At 53.0% G+C, this 21,176-nt stretch overlaps 5 protein-coding genes across 5 annotated transcripts; 3 read left to right on the top strand and 2 right to left on the bottom strand.

Moving 5' to 3' along the window:
- Window positions 1-4,323: 4,323 nt before the first annotated feature.
- On the top strand, window positions 4,324-6,565 carry COL26b_008260 (uncharacterized protein; the record flags this gene model as incomplete). Its single annotated transcript, XM_053181024.1, has 2 exons — window positions 4,324-5,697; window positions 5,753-6,565. The coding sequence occupies 2 exons, from the start codon at window positions 4,324-4,326 to the stop codon at window positions 6,563-6,565; spliced, it is 2,187 nt and encodes a 728-aa protein (XP_053035040.1).
- A 2,970-nt stretch (window positions 6,566-9,535) lies between these two features.
- Window positions 9,536-11,200, top strand: COL26b_008259 (uncharacterized protein; the record flags this gene model as incomplete). The annotated part of the gene is made up of 4 exons (XM_053181023.1): window positions 9,536-9,824; window positions 9,960-10,409; window positions 10,469-10,975; window positions 11,028-11,200. 4 exons carry the CDS (start codon window positions 9,536-9,538, stop codon window positions 11,198-11,200), a joined length of 1,419 nt encoding a protein of 472 aa, XP_053035039.1.
- Window positions 11,201-11,860: 660 nt separating this feature from the next.
- On the bottom strand, window positions 11,861-13,887 carry COL26b_008258 (uncharacterized protein; the record flags this gene model as incomplete). The annotated part of the gene is made up of 3 exons (XM_053181022.1): window positions 11,861-12,902; window positions 13,121-13,451; window positions 13,533-13,887. The coding sequence occupies 3 exons, from the start codon at window positions 13,885-13,887 to the stop codon at window positions 11,861-11,863; spliced, it is 1,728 nt and encodes a 575-aa protein (XP_053035038.1).
- A 1,155-nt stretch (window positions 13,888-15,042) lies between these two features.
- Window positions 15,043-19,367, bottom strand: COL26b_008257 (uncharacterized protein; the record flags this gene model as incomplete). The annotated part of the gene is made up of 2 exons (XM_053181021.1): window positions 15,043-19,129; window positions 19,300-19,367. 2 exons carry the CDS (start codon window positions 19,365-19,367, stop codon window positions 15,043-15,045), a joined length of 4,155 nt encoding a protein of 1,384 aa, XP_053035037.1.
- A 671-nt stretch (window positions 19,368-20,038) lies between these two features.
- Window positions 20,039-20,911, top strand: COL26b_008256 (uncharacterized protein; the record flags this gene model as incomplete). Its single annotated transcript, XM_053181020.1, has 3 exons — window positions 20,039-20,204; window positions 20,264-20,429; window positions 20,539-20,911. The coding sequence occupies 3 exons, from the start codon at window positions 20,039-20,041 to the stop codon at window positions 20,909-20,911; spliced, it is 705 nt and encodes a 234-aa protein (XP_053035036.1).
- Between the last annotated feature and the right edge of the window lie 265 nt (window positions 20,912-21,176).

The following is a 21,176-nucleotide window of genomic DNA, read 5'->3' as shown; positions in this document are numbered from 1 at the left end:
AAATTTCTGGCTGCGCCATTTTTGGAGGGGTACAGCAGGTATATATTGGCCGAGAAAAAAATAAACCACCCATGTAACTGTGTGCTTATGACGAGCGTCGCAACGGGCTCCGACGATGGACGATCGTCGGTAATGCCACCCTAGTCGCTGTGCCTTGACGAGGGTTCTTCAACAGCAACCCATGTGAAATGGTGCTGTACGTACTGGACAACAGGTACAAGCAGTTCTCCGGCTGCGAGTCCACCAGTTCTCCAAAATTTGCCCAGACAAAATTTCCTGATTGGAAAGAAGCGTCAGCATCCCCTCCTCATTGAGCAGCTCGCCCGCACGCCGAGTACATCTGGCAGTTGACGGGAAACGCCGCCCATTGCCGTGGCTGGGGGAAATGAACAGCCCACTACCCGTTGAGGGGTTCATCCATCCCGCTTTCCAGTTAAATTGCGGTTAAACCGACGTAATGCCAAGCCTCGATGTGGATGGGCCTGTGGGTGGAAAATTCTTCAATGGCGAGACTCTGCGATGCAGCTCCTCGAATCAGATGCATCTCATCTAATCTGATGGCATCTTATCTGATCCGATGTACCCTCCGATGTTACCTTCCTCATACAAAAGCGGGTCATTAGCGGGAATCCGAACCCTCAATGCGCCGACCACGGCATCCCGGAGACATCCGCATGTAGCTGTCCTCAAAAGAGCCGATGGCGCCGTCTCTGTCCCGGTCGCAAAATTTTGTGTGCTTCATGTGCCTCTGTGGTTCGAAAATGGCTGCCCTGATCTGATAGCATCGATGATAGCCTGCCATGCTGTCAGCAAACCGTCTGAACCTTAACCAAATGTGGGTGTCTGTACATCGAGAGCGGAGTCAAGCTTGTGAAGAACATACGAGCTGTGCTCCAGTCCAATCAAAGCTGTGGACTGGCAACTTGTGCGGAGAAATCTGGGTCAACTTCCTGACGCCATCTACGCTAGCGGCCGGCGGGATGCCTAAACACGAAAGGTGTGAACCTGATTATTCACATCTCAAGTCCAGGTGTTGAAGCAATTCAACCAGGCCGTTGTAAAGGTACTTTTGAGAGCTGTCTTCAGGCTTTTGCCATCTAAAGGTATAGAAATGTAGTTCTGCTTACCTGCGGAAAAGCAAAGCCCGGTTTTGGGACATTGATAGTGACATCAATCACACATCTTGTCCTTAACTACCCTAACATCAAATAGCTAGCTCCCACGTGTCAACGTACAGTTCGCCAGTGCAGATCAATTACCTTTTCATTCTAATAAACTAACTGGATTCTCTTCGGGAGAGACTTGTTGACTTGTTACATAGGTCTTCACTGTTTAGAAGTAGGCCTTGTTCGTTCAAGCCCCAAGATCTTGGAGACTTCGATCGTTGACTGCCCGGACTGACGATATTGAGCTTTTGCGTCACGAACATCTGCTTAGTAAAGGACGAGCCTAATACGCCTCCCGAACGTTCGGGTCGTTGGGGCCTCCGCCATCCTTGTCATACAGTTGCCAAGCGGGGTTTCTCCAAGAACCCGTCGGCGATCCCACATCGGATAGCACTTCACATAGGGCCATGCTCTTATCAGTTGGCAAGGATTTCTGATTAAGGCATTTGATGTTCAGCTATGGACAGATAGAACTACTTGGTTTCTTCGAAAGCTCCATGCATGGGAATTGCACTTATGCAGCATGCAGTCGCAGAATTGACAGTGAACTAAACTCATAGAAGTGAGTGGTTTTTCAGTTGCACGCTTTGTTTGCCACCATTTGAACTAGGCGAGAGGGCGAGTGTACTGACCGAACCCATAACATAGATATGGATATGGATGACAGTTCCGCTTGTAGCGAATTATAACTAACTGATGTGAAGTCGTTCTATCACGGCCTTCTTTTGCATGTAGATTGAAAGATATTGCTGTTTTGGTGTAAGGTTATGGGGCCAACCTTGTTTCGTTGGTCGCGTCGGGGGCCTCTCAGCCATGTTGGTCAGCGCTGCATGTTGGTGTGGCTAGGTAGATAACTCGGTGGCATACCCTACATAGTCTAGGCAGCATTCAAAGTCGAGGTCAGGAGCTTCTTTCAATCGTGTTCTATGAAGCTTCATGGCTTGGCTGGAGAGACCTTACCACAAAAGTTCCGTACGGTTCATTTTCTGATTCCTCTCGCAAACTTCGCTACCCCTCCTTGATGTTTTATGGTCCAAAATATTCAGTTAAAATGGACGACCTTCAAGGACCGTCAATGAGAAGACAAAAGTGCATTGAAGGCTTGTTTCTCCCAAAGACAAGGGTATACAGAGTGATTTCATTTATAATTAACGTTTCCCTTTGGTCAGAGTGGTCTGAGACGATGAACCTTAAGATTTTCTCCAGCACGACTTGCTCCATGAATTGTTGCATGTCGCTGCCGATACACAACCTCCATACACTATCACGAACCTACACAATGGCTACGGAGTAATAAACACCAAAGTTCTTGACGAACTTTTTGTAGGGACAAATTCAACTCTAATGCAAGACAACTAGTACAATTGTGTTGTTTACTATACCACATAATCATTTGACAATCCCCTAAGTTGCTTCGACTATTTCAGCATTTTTAACCGTCTGTAGAACGCCTGATGTACGAAGTATGAAGGAATCTCTCGCCTTGCCTATATTTCTCACAGCCACCTTTGACAATGGAATGTATTTCGTCCAAGTGCCATTATTGCTGAAGCATTGACACACCATAGTCAAAAATGCACAGCTCGGCCAACTCTCTCTACGAATGATCGGTTATCAGCCGCTGGAAGCCCATGTTTCGGACTTCAAGATAAGCCCGACGCCAGACTTGATGTCACCACGTCCGGTATCGACTCATATCTCTAGTATGTGGGTAAATCCTTAATTGGACTGGATTCTCAAGGATTTGAGTCTCTTTGGCTAATCGATGCGCCGATTACCGCCCTCTCTGGTGCTAACACCTACACGTCTCCTGGGCCATGGTAACTAACTCTATGTGCCGTACATCTCATGCTTGGTAATAAAACTCTTCATTCATGCTGTCGGTTATATAAGCCTTCGTCGAAACGAAGTCTTGTCTGGGAATCGCTGATTTCAGTTCGTCGCCACAACCAGCTCCAGCGGCGTCCTTGGAGGCCTAAGCTAGAACATTTCCTCTGGTGGTAGAGAGAATATGTTGCGGGACCTAAATAATCTTAAGTTACGCTTTGGGTTTGCTCGTGTCGGCGAAATGTCCGGATCACAATATTCCACCGATCGCTTCACTGTCTTGGGTGACCTAGACGAGATTGAGCCGACGACGTGCCGATAGATAATTGCATACGGTGCAAGACTACCAATTAGTTACTAAGGGATTCAGTTTCCATGTGACAGCATTTGATCTTTTGGATACCTTCACATGTTCGATGTTTGGATAAGATGATAACAGCGGGTTCTAGGTTTGTTGAGATGCTACCTAACTGTTCGTGTTAGATACCCGACACCTTTATCAGATAGCCGGGGTACCGCGCGGTTTACAGACTTGTGATGGTAACTTCCATCATTGAATCCATAAGTGCATGTGATTTCGGGTGTTACTTCCATGGCGTCTGAACCAATAACCCCCTGGGTCCTGCGAAGATAACACTAACAGTATGGCATTCTCACCGGACACCGTAGTCAGCGGTCTCGTCGCTGTAACTTTCCGATTCTTATCGAGATGAGGATAGACCTCAAGAAGATTTGACGAACACGTGTGGGAAGCCGGACACCCGAACATCTATCGGGGTGGGAACGGGACGTGACGTTGACGGGAGCTTAACTCAAATCATGTTCGAGCCTCAAGATCACATGTAAGAGGCCCGAAACTGTTGAGAACCATGAGCTTGATCAATCAAACTCCAGAATGTGAGAGCAAGAAACCAGAATTGAATCCAGCTCCGCATATCCTTTCAATCACAAGCCAAATTCTCGTGGGCTGACGTCTTCCGTGTCAGCTGTGATAAGCAACGACACGCGGAAATATGCTTTGCAGATGCAGAATCTAGAGAATTGCGTAATCTTTCAGTTGAGGCCTACAATGCGCTTTCAGTCGGACAATTCCACGGCAAGTCATCCCGGATCACGTTATGCTACGACTTCAAGTACTGAGTTTCGACCCCTGAGTCATTTACGGCTGTACTCATGATAATGAAGAAGCAGTGAATGAAATATTTAACAAATGCATATCGCCACCCGAAATCAATAAGCGTTAGCCAGATGTGTAGCGTTCCTGCTTTTGGAAAATTACCTACTCAGATAATTACACAATAACGATTCCAAGTCCTGTATTGTAATGACAATGGCTGTCGCAAGTCCCATCAGACCTACGCCTCCTTCCATGGGTCTGCGCTCTCAGCGATCCACCCATCGTCTCAACCAGATTGAGAAAATCCGCGCCAACGGCATCGGCGATCTGGTTGACCTGCCTCAGCTGGTGGTTTGTGGGGATCAGTCGGCTGGCAAAAGTTCTGTTCTCGAGGGTATTACAAGCATCCCTTTCCCTCGCCAGGAGGGTCTTTGCACTCGCTTCCCCACTGAGATCACGCTTCGTCATTCCACTGGCGCTTTCCGCTGCACAGCAACCATCAGGCCTCATGCTGGCCGGCCCGCTGGGACCTCTCAGATTCTCCGCGGCTACCAGCGTGAGATGAAGGAGGATCTGTCAGATCTTCCAACCGCCATCGAGGAGGTCTCAAAGCTCATGGGAATCCGTGGGTTTGCTTCCTCCAATGACGACTCTGCTTTTGCCTCAGATGCTCTCCGGATTGAGATCACCGGGCCCATCGGACTGCAACTCAGCGTAGTTGATCTCCCTGGTCTCATTTCCGTTGCGAATGAGGAGCAGTCGGAGGCAGACGTCGAAGCGGTCCACAGCATGGTCCGACGCTACCTTCAAAGCACCCGCACAATCATCCTAGCTGTCGTTCAAGCTGGCAATGACGTCGCAAATCAGGGCATCATCAAGATCGCCCGCGAGTATGACTTGGATGGTCAGCGTACTGTCGGCATCATCACCAAACCTGACCTCATCAACGCCGGCACTGAGGCGAAACTAGCCAACATCGCCAAGAACAAGGATTCAATCAAGCTTAAGCTTGGCTTTTTCCTCCTGAAGAACCCTAGCCCTGTCGAGATGAAGGCTGGAGGAGATGCTGCTACCCGCTCTAAACGAGAGATGGAATTTTTCTCTTCCGGTGCCTGGAAGACTCAGAACCTCGACATGAGCCGGGTCGGTGTTGACAACCTCAAGTCTTACCTCCAGGACCTCTTGGATGCTCATCTTGAAAGAGAGCTTCCCAAGGTCAGGGACGAAATCAGACGGGTCCTCAGTTCAACAGAGGATGATCTCAGGTCTATGGGTCCCGAGAGACGGTCGCTCAACGACATCCGTTCCTTCATGACCAACCTCAGCATGCGCTACTACCAGCTCGCCGAGGCTGCATTGGCTGGCAACTACCACAGTACCGACCAGCAATTCTTCTCCAAAGACAGCGGTACCCGTCTTCGCGCGATCGTCCATCAAGAGAACGGTAACTTCTCGGCGGAGATTCGCGACCATGGCCACAAGAGGCAGATAGTCGGTGAAAGTCGGCCAACGAAGTCTGGGACTTCTACACCTGACGGACTCCAAATCTTGGTCACCAAGGAGGACATGATCGATTGGATTCATTCGGTAACTCAATGCGCTTGGTCCATGAAGATGGTTGCGCTTTTGCTAACTTCAACAGACCTACCTCCAAACCAGAGGTCGCGAGCTGCCCGGGAATTATAATCATGTCCTTCTCGCCGAATTGTTCCATGAGCAATCCAGCCCATGGCGTGACATTGCCGAGCGGCATGTTTCAACCGTCTTTGACCGGGTTTCCAAGTGGGTTCACCAAGCCATCACTCGTCTCTTCCATGAGGAACACCTTCGCAGGGACATCGACGCCATTTGCCAACACAAGCTTGAAGACTCTCGTGAGAAAGCCTTCGAAGAGCTCAGCAAGATTATGGCTGATGAGGAGCGCCATCCTATTACGTACAATCATTACTACACGGACAACATACAGCAGGCGCGCAGCGACTCGCAAAAGGCCGGTCTCCAGAGCGCTTTGACGTCGACCTTGGAAAATGGTTGGTCTAGCAAGATTGACACTATTACCGATACTTCCCAGATGAAGAAGTTATTGAATTGTCTGCAACCAAAGATTTGCGTGGACATGGATGCACAGGCTTGTGAGGAGGCGCTTGCGGGCTTGAATGCGTACTACAAGGTGTGTAGCCCCCAAGCTCACTTCTCAGACGCTCCTTCTAATAGGCATGTGAAGGTCGCCATGAAGACTTTTGTCGACAACATATGCAGACAGGTTGTTGAGCGGCACATCTTGTCACCCTTGCCTGAAATTTTCTGGCCAGCCACGATCTCCCAGCTGTCTGATGACGATCTCGTGAGAATCGGCACGGAGCCTGAGAAGGAGATTGCTCGGCGACAGAAGCTCAGTGCCTCTGCCCAAGGACTGCGAAGCAGCTTGGTAGACTTGCAGAGCATCTCAGGTTAGCTTGTGCCTGATATTTGTGTGCTTTGTAAGAAGATGGCCTGGATAGATCGAGTGCTTGCTGATTCCTGCAGGTGGTCCTTTTGCTAGACGTGCTAACAAACTACTGCTGGTATTACTGGGAACAGACGCTGCGCTGACTCTTGTTTTGTTTTATGTTTGGCTGGTAACGGGCGGGCTTAGAAAATTGGAGGTGGCGTTACAAATTTGGAAGGCTCTCGTTCAGATTCGCTCACTCGCTCGGGAAGATAGAGCTATTGTCGGACGCATAGAATGTAGATGGTCCACGTAGATTTAATCACATTCGTTTGCCAGATCTCGTTGTTTCCTCGACCGTGACCGATGCATCAGATATGCACGCTGAGCAGTATTTCAACCGGAAGAAATCTGATGATGATATCTTATGGCAGCCCATCAATTGCAAATGCCTTTGGCACTGTGGCAGCTTGAAATCCCATGACCTCAAAGAAAGCCGAAGGCTCGTACCAATTGCCTCTAGTCTTCATACACGTTGAACCCCAACATCTCCTGTCATTGAGTACAATGGGTCCTACTCATCATAAGAGCGACCTGTGATGACTCGTGTGGGGAGACCTTTACTAACAAGGATGCTGTTGAGGTCGTGGACGTGATTTATGGTCCCTTGACATGCCCATGTAAAGACTCCATAGCTGGTCACCGCTTTTGCAGATTTCGCAACTCGGTAAGCAACTCCTTCATTCTGTGCGGAGTCATGAGCCCTTTCTCTCGAAGTAGAACCATTCCGTGATGCGTACGGAACTTGTGGAATGAACTGGACCCCCACGGTTGAGTTGCATACGACATGAGGTTACGGACAGTTGGAAGACAACTGCTGGACTGCACATTAACCCCCATCAGGACCAGGAACATCAATCTGGAGAGCATCGTCCAAGGAGAATGCAAGACTTTTTATCCGCATAAGTTCCCAGAACACTGGGTGACAAGCTCAACAACTCGAATGTCAGTGGTCAGACATTCTGCGCCCAGCCGATCTCACCCAGCATCACTATGTCGCTGGTCCTCCGACGTTTCTTGGCGCTCGCTTGCCCACATGAGCTCCCTGCATGCCGTTACACTGTACGTAAGTAACAAACATCTGACCAGGGTCGTTGGCATCTCCCGACCGGCACCGGACAGTGGCGAACATCAACGACGCCCTGCGGCCAGCAAAAGGGCGCATCCCACACCGTAATAACGTGAGCAGACAGGCCGCTTTGCCACGGCTACCGCTGGCTGCTAGCGGAGAGGCAGAGGAAGCGAGCGGAGGTGGGTAAAAAGTCAGGAGCTCCGAAGGACCACGGCCAAGACTTTACCACTGAATTTTCTTCCTCCTCCCCCACCCCCATGTCCATTTTTCGGAGCCCTCCCCCGACCCTCGTCCTTTCAGTTCCCGCCGAGCCTCTCGGCAATTCTCGGCGCGGCACGGCATCCGCCATGGCGGGCCAATGGGCGAGCGTCCTCCTCGCGCCAACGTCGTCCCAGAGTCATGTCTTACGCTGCCAAATGTGCACATCTTCTTGGTCTTCTTGGTGACGAGCCTTGGTGATTCTTGGATAACAATCCTTCTCAGTCAAAACTAGGTCAGCAACCCGAGGGATGCTTCTCGTTCGCATGTTGCCCAGTAGTCATTGTCACCTGTCAGCATCGGGAGACGCTGAGGAGACGGATGTATGCTTGGCATGGTCTGCTGGGTTTAGGTGGAAACGAACCCTCTTCTTTACCCCAGATCGGGGAACCGATTGAAGCCTGTTGCAGGAGATGTTTTCTAGAACATCGATCATTTGAGCGCTGCCCTCAAAGAACCGGTGGACTGCAATAGCCTGTCAAAGCTGCAACGTTGCGATGCGGTAGATGGATGAGGCTCTTCGCCCCCGGCGCGCTTAACCCACACAGGCCTCGTGCATCTCGCTGAAGACGGCGGACAAGGTCCGTCAACGGTTACCGGGGCGGAAGGTCGCGATGAAAGCCCCTGTCGTCACCGCCAAGTAGACAATCAGGCCAAGGCCAATACCCAGACAAACACCCCAACGCGACAGACTCGACCAGTCAGTTTCGACGGCATTATCTCTTGGTCATCCATTGGATTTCGCCCCAGTGGCCCACTCTCTTTCAAAGTGTTAGTTTACGAGGAATGCATCCGTCGTTTCCTGATTATGCTGTCTTGAGTGACATCTACAGCCTTCTGTCGCCAACCGGTCACGCCGGTGAACCTTATCGTGTCACAAACCAGGCTCGGTCAGATTTCGCCCTGTGTCTCTACGCTGTCTTGTTCATCCCACGTATCCACGCATTCGCCGAGACCTGTCCCCGACTCCCCAATCCGGACTCATGGATCACCCAAGAGTCCAAGACCACCCCAAGTCGCCCGGCCCTGCATCGAACGCGACTGGTGGGTAACGCGGGGATTGAATGGATCCTCTTACACCTTCCTTTCGCGTGAAAGATGCCAATTGCTGTGCCTTCTCTCAGCTACGATTCACTGCCTTGGCGGCAGAGATATGCCACCCTCCACCCTATCTCGGTGGAATTCTGCCCTGTCAACTCTCTCGTTCGCCAGAAAGCCTAGCCCACTCATCGGTCGCACACGCGAGCATCGGGTCTTCTTGCTGAGGGGCCACACTTGCTCGAAGATGTATCCAAATCTGGTCTTTTTGACCGCTCGCATCCGGCCCGGTCCCAGCTCGCCACGCTGATAGACAAGACTTCCCATCTGCACGTCTTCTTGCTCTCCCTCGGGGCTGGTCTGCCCCACGTACCGAGTGTCTCTCGAGTATTTATCCTCACTTCGGCCGCCGATCAGGGTCTTGGGAATACATTCCCTTTCCCCTCGTCCTTTCCCTCAGTGCGGTGTCGAACTTATACCGGCTCGTCTCTGAAGTCCTGACTCCTGAGGAACCCGCCAACAACCGACGATAAGCATCTTCAATCACTGTTCCTCATAGTCGACTCAGGATGGAGAAGACAGAGATGGGTGCGGCCAACAAGTCGGTCCCGGAGAACTCCTCCATGGACCAGGTGCAGCAGCAGACCTCGGTCGCCTCAGGGCAGTCTGTCGAGAAGAAGAATCCTTGGTGGCATCCGATCATCGAGCCTGGCTCTGCCATCCAGATCATCATCGCTGCCGCCCTTGCAGTGGGTATCGGTCTCGGCGTCAAGAGCGCTCACCCTGATATTCCCGACGCTGCGACCACGATCCTCATCATCCCCGGTAATCTCTGGTTGAGGGCTCTAAAGGCTGTTGGTAAGTTTCGTTCAATGTCCGTCCTTAATTGATCCTTGGGTCTTCCTTTTGCCCTTGGTAAATTAGTCGTGTGCATGTCAGCAACTAACACGACGCTAGTCCTACCAATGATTGTGACGGCAATGATCCTCGCAGTGCAGAAGCTCAAGGAGATCAGCCACGGCGGCGCAAAGCTGGCAAAATGGACAATCGGCTACTACGTCCTGACCACCATCGTCGCAATCGTCCACTCCATCATCATGACCTCCCAGGTCTGGGCTCGCTTGATGACCGTGGCTTCAGCAGAGTCTATCGCCGTTGACGGGATGTCCGAAAAGGACCAGGAAACATACGACGAACGTCAGGAGCAGGATATTCCAGCCACCGTGACCGAACTCTTCAACTCTCTCGTACCGGCGAACGTGGTCAATGCTCTCGCCTCCGATCACCTTCTTGCCGTTCTGGTATCTGCGGTGGTTGTAGGATATCTCATCGATGACCGCGATGGAAGATCATCTCTCATGAAGGCTTGCAGAGAGATCGAGGCCATTATCCTCGTTGTCATCTCATTTTTGATCTCTCTGGCCCCTATCGCCATATTCTTCCGTCAGTAGAATCCTTCCTTGAAAGCTTGGCTTCGAACCTACCAAACTAACGTGAGCCAGTTATTCTTCCGAATATGTTCAAGCTCGATATCAACGACATCGGTGTCAACCTCGGCATCCTGATGGGCGGCTCCATTAGCTCGATGTTCATCCACCTATTCGTGGTTCTGCCCCTTATATTCTTTGCCTTTACTCGCATGAACCCCTACACCTTGTGGTTCTCATGCTCTCCAGCTTGGTTGACCGCCTGGGGAACTGCGTCGTCCGCCGCTACACTCCCATTGACAATGAAATGCGTCCGCGAAAAGGCCAAGGTCCCCAACACCATTGCTAAATTTGCAGTGCCCCTCGGGTGTTTGATCAACATGGACGGCACGGCGATTTATTTCCCAATCGTCGTCGTGTTTCTCGCGCAGACACAAGGCCATGTTCTCAATGCCGCAGACTACATCATCATTCTCTTGCTTTCGACTCTGGCGTCCATCGGCACTACCCCTATCCCTAGCTCTTCCCTCGTCCTGACCGTCATGATCTCCTCGAGTGTCGGCATCCCGCCTAGCGGCATGTGTATGTCATATTCTCTTCCTTTCTGCGGATACTTTGCTAACCTTAACCCTAGACGGAGTAGTTGTAGCCGTGGACTGGTTCATCGACAGATTTAGGACTGCAACCAATGTGTCTGGCGACCTTTTTGCTGCCGTAATCGTCTCCAAGATGACTGGCATCACGGATCCTGAAGATGGATCCGAAGATGAGGTGACGGAGGTCAGACAGAACGACGATCGCGTCTAGTCCATTCTTTGGGAATCAATAGTGTAACAGATAATGTTGTACAAACGGAGCGAATACCATTTGATTCAGTCCTTTGGCATGGGTCTATGCTGCCTGACGGTCTCCAAATATGAAATGATCTCTTGCGTCTGCGGGTGAGAAAAAGCCCTCCAACTTATATACGTTAGAACGACCTTTGGCGGCACATAATGCGTCCGGTGTCGCGCGGTCAACTGTCGAAAATCCCGCTTGAGAATCGCTTATTGGCATAGATATCTGGGCGGTCCCACTCCTTGTCCATTCTGAGGTTGTCTCGGCCTTGAGTACGACGGTATATCGGTCACTAAACCTTTCGCCGTGTCCAGAGTCCACTGGCGGGGCGAACTTTCGTCTGGCCGATATTTACATTCGAGAGGTGCTCGCGGAGGAGAACTTAGTTATATCAGAACCCAAAATCATCCCTTTTCTTTCAGCCACAGTGACTGTGTTAAACAAATATATACTTCATCGCGTAAATCTCGACAATTAGTTACTTGAATAAGCCATTTTTCGTTCGCTGAAAATCAACAGTAAACAGTACGCCGGACTATTTGAAGGACAGTCTATGAAACGGACAGCACCCCGTATGAAACAAATTCCCCCAAATGCCAGACTGTCCCAACATCATTCCCTGCAGACTCATCACGTCCTCCTTCGCTTGACCCTGTGCCAGTACGGCTCCCGATTCTCGCCCTCTGTAGTGACAACCTTCATCCAACCAATCTCAGACTCACCCATGTTCGGCTTATCCAAAAATGCCTCCTTCACGCCATCTACCAACTCGAGCCGTCTCTTCGACGTGTACTTCGGGGTCTTCGGCCCAATGCGTGCTCGATTGTCGCTTAGCGCTATACGTCGATCAGGCCTTTGTTGTGGAGCCTCTGGATGTCTCCACGAAAGCCTTAGTCTCTCCGGCTGAATCATGTTCCACAAGTCGCAGTCCTCGTCGCCCTCGAACCAAGGTTTCCATGGGAGCCATAGTCCTCCGCTCAGGTTCTCCATCACTTCGTATGGGCTTTCAAGTAGTTGTAGAGCAATGGCAGAGCTCCAGGGCGACAACGTGTGCGAGATTACCGGGGGATCAAACACCGAAGATGCTGGGTAGAGGCGGAGCCCCGGCCGGAGCTGCGGGTCGTCCCAGTCGCCCGTCCAGCCCGTGTTGTCTTCGTTACGCTGGAATCCGGGCCACCAGGGCATGGGCGAGTGGCGTTCCCATTTGTCAAACGCCGTGGTGTCGAGGTGTACCGGGAGAGCACTCTCGTCAATTTCGTCCTCCTTGTACGTCGTTGGTACAACACGCATCACCGGCTGAAAGTATCTCAAGCACGAATCCGTGACCAGAAGAATCTGTTTCCTTTTTCGAAACCCGAAGGTGGGATCGGCCCCCTGAGGTGTTTCGCCATACACCCTCATCTCATATACAAACTCCGCGTCAAGGGTTTGTGTATCAATGTCCTTAACATCGTCATCTCTCAGCTTGAACTTTGTGCGGTTCGGCCGGGTAAACGTGATGATCTCAGTGTGGAAGAAGTCCGCCAACATGTGCAACATCTCGTGGTAGCCGGCCTCTTTGGGCATTCCGGCATCTGGCCTGTTGCTACAGAGGGCGCGGAACATGCTCATCTTGCCCCAAATCTCTTCGTCGTCTGGGTCGGCGCATCTGGCCGAGTCGGCGAGAAGTTGGCTGTACATGCGAAAGCGTTTTGCCCGACGGACAGCATGATGAGCGCCCGTATTGGGATGTTCATACGTCATGTCGAAGAACCATTTTGCGGCAAGACACTTAATGTCCTTTGCCTTCGTGGGATTGTGCTCGACCAGCAACTTGCGAGGTTCTTATCGTCAGTATCGGTGTCTCATTTGTTTTCTGCGAACGACAGATCAGGGAAAGATTCAACTTACGCCAGCGCATACCACAAGCTATTCTCGTTTTTCGGCGTGGGTCCTGCCCAAAACTTGTACTCCAGATTATCCTTCGAGCCAACAGGCTTGTCCTGAGGATGCATGAAATGCGGCTTGGCCTCGAAGCCGTAGCAAGCCAAGTCGTCAAAGATATCCTCGTCCTCACGTTCCTTCGCATCCAAGACCATGAAAGCTGTGGGCAGCCACGTCTTCCCCTTCCTAGGCCGGTCACGCGCCAGCTGTGCCACGTCTGCACGCGCGTAATGGGCGTTAAACTGGTTCACGCTCAGGGGAACTTCAACACTTTGTGACCAAGTAGCCGAGGTGATGTCTTGTGGCAAGTCCCAATTTGTCAGTATATGGTTATTAGATTGCCACGGCTGAATTCGGACCTTGGTGTTGGGTGACCAACACGGGTGACCTGGGCGTCGGATACCAGCTATCGTGTGTATGGCCGAAAGGACGCGCTTGTTTGCCTCGATGACGCGTTTCTGAGGGACGTCGCCCGGGATGATGTCTATCTCAGTTACATTCTGTTCGTCACGCCATATGCGGCTGAGAACCTTATTGCACCAGTGTGTGAACAATTTCGGCTTCGGGCGGTAGCCGGTCGGGCGGGCTGTTGTTGAGTGAAGACCTAGAATTCTGTAAGCCAGCTGGACGTCGCCGTTGTCGGGCTTGCATCCTAGGATCTTCGTGACCGTGGGAAGCCGCCGTTCTATCCAACGTGCCCCTGGTGGGTTTGCGAAGTTGATGGCGTTGGCCATTTTGGAATGCTTAGATTTTGAAACGGTACTGGAGGTTTGGATAAGTTACTACTCGGGGTGGAAATGCCGAATTCATCATGAGACATAGTTTTCTTCCTGCATCTTTTATGCTTTCTGTCTTGATCGGATGGATGAGAAGACATCTTTCTGACCATTATCTACTTACTCTTTGGAGATTGATTATCCACTTTGTACAGGGCAGGTTGTAAAAGAGCTTCATAACTGCAACACAATGAACACTTTTGTCATTGCCATGCCAAACTCAACGATGTTCAAATGGGCTTTGTTGAGGGAAGAACCAACTCCGATTCCCATGTCCATCAGACAAGGCACAATAGCCTTTGTTTACGCCTCTTTTGTGTTCAGTGAAGCTTGGCGAAATGCACGGTCTTGATATGGGAAACTGTCGAGGCATAGGGTTTTCTCATGTAATAAACCCAGAGTTGACACATCACACGCAGAGAACATAGCATCAAATAACAGTGCAACTAATGATATATTTCTCTAAAAGGCGCCTCTATCCCAGGCACGCCATGCAAACTGACCCAGGGAAAAGAAAAACGAAACCACAAGCCCGCACAATCTTTCTCTCCGCTGTTCACCATCCGCTTCTAAAAAAAAAACCCACAGCCCAAAACAAAATTCTCCAAGGGACGGTGCTCCCATACTCCGTGACAGTCTCTCGCAAAGCGCGGGTATGAACGGTGGGTAAAACCAAAAGCAGAACGCAAAGAGAGAAAGAGCTAGTAGTAAACATAAAGAACCCCCCAATGTCTCCATTCCAATCCCATTCCTTTGTTTTTTTCCCTCTCTGTCGTATGAATGCATGGAAGAAAAGAGGTACCAGTACATGATATAAACCAAAAGAACTCCGGGAAGCATCATGATGACGCCGACTACGAAACCCCCATAACGGGGCAACTTCCTATGAGTTGAAGATGTTACGTCTTGTTGGGGCGCCTACCGCCGCTTCGTCGGACTCACTCCGCCGCTTTCGAAGCTCAGGTCAACGCTCCACAGCGAATCCCAGACCACGCTCCTCTTCGTCGGGCTCGAACTCTCCCTGCTCATCTGGCGACGGAGTCTCTGAGGGGATCTGGCTTTCTAACCGCCGCGCAAAGAGCGGAACGGGTATCAGCGAGGGAGCTGCGATTTTCACGGTCCAACGAGGGAATCGATCATGTTTCGTACCTCGGGCGACCTGGGCCTCTCCTCGGACGGGCCCTCGGTCTGCGGCGAGCTGGCTGAAGCCTGCCCTTGGTCTTGTCCATTCGACGACGGTCCTGCCAGTCCCCCTTGCGGCGGGCTGGTGCCCGTGGGTGTCTCCGGTGCCACGGCGCGGAGAGAGTTGGTCTCGCTGCCCAGGGCGTTGCCTTTGAGCAAAGCAGCTCCCCCAGCGCCGACAGCGAAGGGGATGGCCTTCTTCGAGTTAGAACTGCTCCGACGACTCTCCAGACTTCTGTTAAGCGCCTTGCTGACACCCTCAATGCTATTGACGCTGATCCTGTGCTTGTCCTTGCCATTCGCCTGTGCGTGGGTGTGCATGTCGGCCATAGCCTCGACGTTGTTTGTCGCTATCGTCGACTTGCCCAGACCAGGCGTCGCAGGCGCACCCGGCTTGTCTTCGTGAGCGTCGATGAGATACCACCTCAAGCCGTCTGACAGCTGGAAAGGGTTGTCGTCATCTTCGCCGTTGACGGAGTCGGTCTCGGCCGGCCTCGTCAAGCTCTTGGAGAGGTCCACGACGCGTTCTTGGATACGCGTAATGCGAGCGACGAGCCACTCGCGAGAGCGAAGTCGGTGAGCGTCGGTCTCGCGCAGGAAGTAGTGGGGGAAGCCGACGTTGAACGCGGCCCAGGCGCCGGCTGTCTGGTTCCTAGTAGGCAGGAAGAGAGCAAGATCGCCCTCTTTGAAGTGCTTGAACGCAATCTTCTCGTGGGAATCCCTCTGCAGCGTGTGTGCCTTCTCTCTGTAGGCACGCGCGTCGCGCTGGAGCTTACGAGCGAGGTGCTCAACGTCCTTGACACGCCTGTAAACTGTCTCAGCGAACAAGTCCATGTCGAAGCTGCCCAGCTTGGTCATGAAGGCTTCGTATTTCTCGGACTCGAAATCGGCATCGCTGCCATTCATCCAGTACAACAGGTCCAGGTCGGTGCTATCGGCCAGGGTGCGACTGGTGAGCATGCCAGAGCGGCGTATCGTAGACTGGCTTGGGTCGGAGGAGTCGTTGACGTTGTGGATCTGGCTCATGGTTCCCCTCTCGGATCTCGGGACCTTCTGAATAGTCATTGTAGATTCTTGACGGGTGACTGAGAATCCGAGTCGCTCCAGCAGTCGACACAGGCGATCGTTGTGAGAGTACAGACGCTGCGTCAAGTCCTTGGTCTTCTCTGACCTGGTGTCGAAGTGGCCAGTGACGGTCGTAAGCTTAGCCTGGGAGGCCTGTAGCTTCTCTTTGTAGAGGCGCAACTCCTCCTCCAGGCTGCCTACTTGAGACTGTCTGGAGGCAAGCTCCTCTTTGATGGAGGTGATGCGCTCTTCTTCCTCGTCAAGCTTCTTCCGCAAACTCTCCGAGCCCGTCTCGCCGTCAGCAATCTTGGCCCGCAGCTGGTCAAGCTGCTCTCGGCTCTCGGCGGCCTCTTGTTCAAGAGCAGCAACTCTGGCTTTCTCACCGTCCAGGTTCTCCTTGAGATGTCTTGAGGTCTCTTCCTCGGCCGCGAGCTTCTCCTTAGTCTCGGTCATCTCCGTCTTCAGACTCTTGACATGCTCTTCGGCCTGTTCGAGGTCGGCCTTCAGAATCGACTTGTCGTTGTCCAGGGTCTTCAACTTGGCAGCAACATCAGTAGCCTTATACACGAGTGCTTCGATCAGATCATTGAGGTCTTCGGTGGTATCGTCGTTCGGCGAGAGTTGATCATGAATGTCGCGAAGAGCCTTGAGCTGCGTGTCGACCGTCTCTTGAGCAGAGCCCAGGCTCTTGGTCAGCTTCTTGGCTTCGTCGTTCGCGCTCTGAAGCTGCTTTTCGAGAGCCTCGTTCTGCTCCCTTTGCAGACGCGCCTCATTGCGGAGGAAGTCAACCTGGCCCTGAGTCTTGAGTGAGTCATCCTTCTGATCCTTTTGCAGGCGATCGATCTCAGCCTCCATCTCGTGCATCCGCTCGATGTAGGTGGCCTTCTCATTCTCCCTAGACTCGCCAAAGTTCTCGATGTCGTCCTCGGTCTCCTCAAGGCGCGCCTTAAGTCCCTTGATCTCGTTTTCGAACGACTTCCTCTCTATGACGAACTCCTTCTGCAGCGCCTCCATGTTCTCGAGTAGCTCCTTCTTGGTGGCGTTGGCCTCCTCCATCTGAGCCCTAGCCGCCTCCACCTGGGATTTTGCCTCGTCCACCCGACCCAAGACTTCGTTGTGCTCCGTCGTCCGGGCAGTGAGATCCTTCTCGAAGGCGGCTGCCTTCTCCTTCTCGGCATTGAGCTCATTCTCGAGCTGCTGAATCTTCTGCAGAAGGGCTTCAGAGTTGCCAGCTGCGCGGCGGCTGTCTTCCGGTGGTACAGACCTGACAGAGTTCGTAGAATCGTTCCTCTCGTGACCGAACAGTCCACCGATGCCAGGGCGAGAAGAGGCCTGGCTCTGCCTATGAAGCAAGTCCTCTAACCTGCGCACCCGACTTTCTGCGGTCTTGAGCTTGTTCTGGAGTTTAGTGTTGTCATCTCGAAGCGTATGGTTCAAGTCGTCGTCTCCACGAATCATCAGGCCACTACGCCCAAGGGCAGCCTCGTGGACACTCCCGTTCTTGAATGCCTTCAACCTCTTTGACTGCTGCTTCGTAGGGTTGCTCAGCTCATTGACAAGCTTCGTCACGTCCTCGATGATTGCCACCTCAGCCTGCTGTCTCTGGAGGTGTTCCAGGAATTCCTCGAGGTCGCGCTTCACCATACTGGGCCAAGGCTCCTCCTCTCCCAGCAAGTTGACCTCCAGACCAAGAATGTTGGCTTCCAAGTTGTCGCGGCCATACATGCTGCCCACCATCTTGTGCCACTTTCTTCGCCTCTTCGATTCCTCGTCCTGAAACAGAGCCATCTCGTTGGCCAGAGTCGATGAGTCCGTCTTGATCTTGTCTGACCACTCCCGGCGACGGATCGCCTCCGAAGCGAAGGAGGCATACATGTAAGGCAGCTGGTTGATGAGCCGCAGGTAGTCAAACGTCGTCATGACGTCCTCGGCCTGGTTCAAGACCGTAATTTGATTCTTAACGCTGCTATGCATCGATGTAATCTCAGTAATGTTCCGCATGAAATCGATAGAATCCGCTGCGATGGTGTTGCGCGCCTCTGTGGCGTAGTGCAGCATGTCAGCCATCTCTGCAGCGCGCTTCTTCAGGCTCGGAATCAGACGCGACGTGTGGTTCTCCGCCGTACGCGAGGCCTGGAGGACGTTCGTCTGGGTGTCGGCGTACTCCAGCATCGTGCTGTAGTCCGTTTCTATCTTCTTAGCCACAGCCTCGATATCCTGAAGCAGTTGTGCCGCCTCCCCGCTTCGAGCCAAGGAAGACCGGCCAACAAGATTGTCAAACTCCCCAAAGAGCCGCTCCACCCCGGCGTACATCTTGTCGGCCGTCTTGTCGAGGTCTGCCGCCTTGGCGCTGAACTTCTTCAGCAACGTCGGCGCCAGCTTGCCGGACTTCCTTGCCGTGTCGAGATCGATCAGGTCCTCGAGCGTGGCCTGCTTCTTCTTGAGGTCGCGCGAGGTCATGAAGCGCACCATTGCGGCCGAGATGGGCACGCTGCGCGCAACCTCCAGACACCGCTCCCAGCTCCCCGCCAGCTGCCCGAACTCGCCCATCGACGGCTCCACCCACTTCTTGAGCTCCGTGTACTTCGGGTCGATCTGCTTGACACTAATCTCGAGATTGGTCACCGCCGCATCGAGGCACTTGATCATGACATCCATCTCGCCATAGCGGTCCTGCACCTCTGCGGCCAGGCGCGCAGAGTCACCCACGATGCCGAGGGCCCAGGCCTGTCTTTCCTTATAGAGAGCCTGCCATTCGGACAGCACGCGGATGTCGCCGATGTAGTTCGGGGCGTTGGGGACGGTGTAGCGTTTCGGGAGGGGCACTTCGGACTTGGGAGAGGGTCCACCGGGGGACGTCGGTGAGGATATCCGGATGTCGTAGACGTAGATCTCTGTCTGGAGGGTTGTCAGCTTGCGCTCCTCGCCTTCGAACCTTTGAAGCCCGTTACCTCTTGATGCAGTGTCTGCAACTTCACCGCCCGTCCTTGGGAAGTCAAAGCGACGACCTGATGCGCCGGAATCCACGTGCTCCTCGCAATCCACGCCTTCAGCTCATCGAGCCTAAAACCAGAGAGTCAGTCTCCCAAAACATTGCCCCGCAACAGAAAGAAGATATCCTACGCGGCAAACTGCGTTGTGTCTACCTGCAGGCGCTGGCCCGTATGGGCAATCAACACCTGCGTCGCCATCCCGGAGCATCTCCCGGCCTCAGCTGCGATAGCTGGCCCGCCGCTCGGTCTCGGGGTTTGTTGACGAAGACTCTCGTGGCCCGTCTAGCTTGTCTTCGAACGTTGCGTTTCGAACTGCTGTTGCGGTACGCGAGGACAACAGAGGTTCGTCGTCTTGTTGTCGTCCTCGTCGTTGGGGGCGCCGGTCGGTGGGAAGGATGCGGGACGCAGCGGTTGTTGCAAAGGCGCGAGCGTTCGTCCCGCCGGGCTTCCAAAAAAGATGACCGCTGAGGCGCCCGGAGCTCGTGCAGGCTGCAAACCCGCTAAAAACCTTGGTGGGCGTAGCGTGATGTCGCCTCGTGATCCTTGTTGTCATTTGATTGGGTGGTCTGGGGAAAGGCTCACTCCAGCCACAGATAACCTAATAATCGCGGCTGACTCGCCCGATAAGAAAAATCACAGGCAAGCCAGGAACGATGCACCAGCCACACTGCCACGTTCTCGGCTCCGGACTTGCAATCCCAGCGCCAATCCATCCCCGCCGGATCTTGTGATTTCGGGCGAGTTCAAGCTAAGAGTCGCGTACCGCGTTCCGAACGCGGGCGGACGATATTCGGGCTCACTCCACGGAAGCAGTCAACGAGGAGGGTCCGCATTCCCCAGCCCGATGCCAGACACGCACACCGACGAACATGGATGAGCCTCAAACCCAGGCGACCTCAACGTCAAAACAGGAAGACGAGGTGCCGCCCTACCTTTTATCCAAAGATGAGCAGCGCGTTCTGGAGCTCTACGATGAGCTGCGCGACCTCGAGGTGAAGATTGCCCTCGTCAGAGCGCAACAGAGTTACAGACCAGGTACTTCTTCCCCATTTAGTCTATGCTTCTGGATATCATTTTCTCACATGACGAACCAGATTCTTCGGCGCCAGACAGCCAAGATGACGTGCGAAAAGCGCAGGAGGACGCGGCCAAGGCGCGTGCTGGATGGCTCTTGAGGAACGATATTACGGATAGCGTCATGACCGCCAACCCCATCCTCAAAGCTGTGCATGGAAGCACAAAAGCCACGCCCATTGAAGTGTAAGCTTACTCCCGCACTCGGAATCTCCTTCACTCGGGCTTCATTTCGTTTATTTGCTGTTCTTCCCTTGGTATGGAATCTGTCAATCCCACCACTAACACACCCAAGGGACCTTTTACCGCACATCAACTCCCGCGATACCTCGTCCGTCGCCCTCGCGCAGACATCTAATGAGATCCGCACGACTCTCGACAAACTCACTGACGTCGAGGCCGAGAGCCTCCGTGTCGGCCGGCGCAACGTCGAACTCACCGCCGAGGTGCTCCGATTAGCGGAGGAGGCTGAGAGGAGGAAGGCCGGCGAGACCGACGATCCGGCCGTGCAGGCCCAGATGGCAAGCTTACAGGCCGAGTTGAAAGCGAGCAGACAGCGGTGGAAGGTCATGAAAGGGACTGCGAGTGCCGTCGTGGCCGGGAGCGGTGTTGATTGGGCGAGGGACGAGGAGTTAAGAGAGATGGTGCTGGATCCTGAGGATGACTGATCGATGCAGAGCCTGTCAATCGGCAGTGGTTCTCTCTGGCTGGCAGCCTCTCATCGAAATGAATATTGACGCGACATCTCACGCTGGCAGCAGCATTAGTGGAGTCGGTTCAGACAAGTGGCCTGGGCCCGACGTATCGCGGACGTTCCGATTTTCGTTACTTCAAGACAGAAACACGCTGCTCCATTGCCCGAGGCCAAATTGGGTTCGTAAGGACGTGGCCAAGGTGGACCGGAGTCGGCTCTGATCCGTTGTCTACGATCGC

This window comes from Colletotrichum chrysophilum (genome assembly GCF_026319265.1).
Source record: "Colletotrichum chrysophilum strain AFK26 chromosome Unknown scaffold_71, whole genome shotgun sequence".
NCBI lineage: Eukaryota > Fungi > Ascomycota > Sordariomycetes > Glomerellales > Glomerellaceae > Colletotrichum > Colletotrichum chrysophilum.
The sequence above is the reverse complement of the archived record's forward strand: the minus strand, read 5'-3'. Positions and strand labels throughout refer to the sequence as shown.